The sequence below is a fragment of the Apteryx rowi genome, unplaced genomic scaffold, assembly GCF_003343035.1.
Source record: "Apteryx rowi isolate R43461 unplaced genomic scaffold, aptRow1 scaffold_379, whole genome shotgun sequence".
NCBI lineage: Eukaryota > Metazoa > Chordata > Aves > Apterygiformes > Apterygidae > Apteryx > Apteryx rowi.
Genome location: NW_020450296.1, coordinates 170,361 through 172,011, shown reverse-complemented (window position 1 = coordinate 172,011; position 1,651 = coordinate 170,361). Strand labels below are relative to the sequence as shown.

The 1,651-nt window shown below is 65.6% G+C and overlaps 1 protein-coding gene across 1 annotated transcript; it reads right to left on the bottom strand.

The window, feature by feature from the left end:
• MEX3A (mex-3 RNA binding family member A) lies at positions 1-1,239 on the bottom strand. The gene is made up of 2 exons (XM_026073847.1): positions 1,179-1,239; positions 1-1,106 (listed from the first exon to the last, which is right to left on the bottom strand). The coding sequence occupies exons 1-2, from the start codon at positions 1,237-1,239 to the stop codon at positions 1-3; spliced, it is 1,167 nt and encodes a 388-aa protein (XP_025929632.1).
• Between the last annotated feature and the right edge of the window lie 412 nt (positions 1,240-1,651).

Below are 1,651 nucleotides of genomic sequence, written 5' to 3'. Positions count from 1 at the left end.
TTAGGAAAATATTCTAATGGCCTGAGTGGCTGCAGCGTGGCAGACGGGGCACTCGGGATCAGTCCTCTCGCAGATCCTCACGGCGCACTCCATGCAGAAGAGGTTGTGGCCGCACGGCACCAGGGCGGCCGTCACCTCGCTCTCGAAGCACACCATGCACTCGCGGCTGCTGGACACGGACGTCCGGGCGGCAGCGGTGGTGCCCAGCTTGGAAAAACCTTGGAGCGGTTCCCCTTGCGACCGCCGCGGCAGGCCGGAGAGGCCGGGCTCTTGGATGGAAGAGGAAGGGGAGCGATGGGAGTTGGGGTGGATGGCGCCGGTGCTGCTGGATCGCTGCTGCTTGGAGAAAAGCACGGAGACGGGGTTGGTGTTCTCCTGCCCGGCCCACATCGGAGCGCCCGACTCCGGCACCCCGTAATAGAGATCTTGCTTGTTGACGCCGTAGTTGGGGAAGAGGTAACCGTAATTGAAGTCGTTTTGGTCGTTCAGCCGGGGGGTCTCGTAGACGGGGTCCACGGAGCAGTCGCCGATGCAGCCCAGGCTGTTCTGCCGGAAGGTGGAGAGGGGCTTGCAGCCCGGAGCCGGCGTGTGGACCCGCCAGGCCTCCGAGTAGCGGTTCTCCATGCCGGAGTCGGGGCTGCTGGAGAGGAAGTCGTTCTCRTTGTTGTACTCCAGGATTTTGCCCGTCCGCACGGCGATGTGGGTCTCGATCTCCTCCCGGGCGCGTTCCACGTTGCCCGGCGCCCCGGTGATTTCGAAGACGGGGTCCCGGTCCCGGCTGGGCGTGATGATGTAGGTGTTGGTCTGCTGCTGGATCCGCTTGATGGTGGCTCCTTTGGGTCCCACCACCAAGCCCACCACGCGGTAGGGCACCCGCACCCGGATGGTGACCTGGCCCGGCAAGGTGGGAGCGCTGCCAAAGGTGGTGCCGGCCTTGTTGCGGGAGGCGCGGATCATGGAGAAGTGCTCGGCCGCGGAGATGATCTCTCGCCGGGCCATGGCCACGTCCTCCCGCCGCCCCGTCACCATGAAGACCGGCTCCTCGCCCCGCACCGGCGTCTTGATGTAAGTGTTGGTCTTAGCCCGCAGCGCTTTGATCTTGCAGCCTTTGGGGGTGAAAGAAAGGGGAGAAACAAGGCAGGGAGGTTAGAGGAGAGGCCGCCTCTCCCACCACCCACCCGTCTCCTCAGGGAAGCCCCCGAGCCRCCATGTCGTGAGGAGAAGCCCCCAAGCCGCCATGTTGTGAGAAGTCCCTGAGCCGCCATCTTGCGAGCAGGCCCGGCACCGCCCCGCAGCAGCTGCCGGAGGGGGGAAGGAGGTGGGAAAGGCGCTTTTAGGTGCTTTTCCCCCCAAACCTGGCACGGGGAAGGGCCCGAGGAAGGCTCCCGCCTCGCTGCCCCTGCGGAGACACCCTGAGGGAGACGCTCCCCCTCAGGAGCCCACACGAGGCAGCCGCCATGTCGTGTGCTGCCCCCTCTGCCCCGCCGCGACCCCCCTCAGCCCCTCCAAAACCAGTCACCCCCCCGAGAGATCCCCCTCAGAAACACTCCCTTTACCCACCCCCATGCAGCCGGGTGTTTTTTGGCCACACCAGTGTTGCAGACGGCAGGAGAGAGGCGAGTAGATGACGGAGGGAGCGGAGGAGACGGTG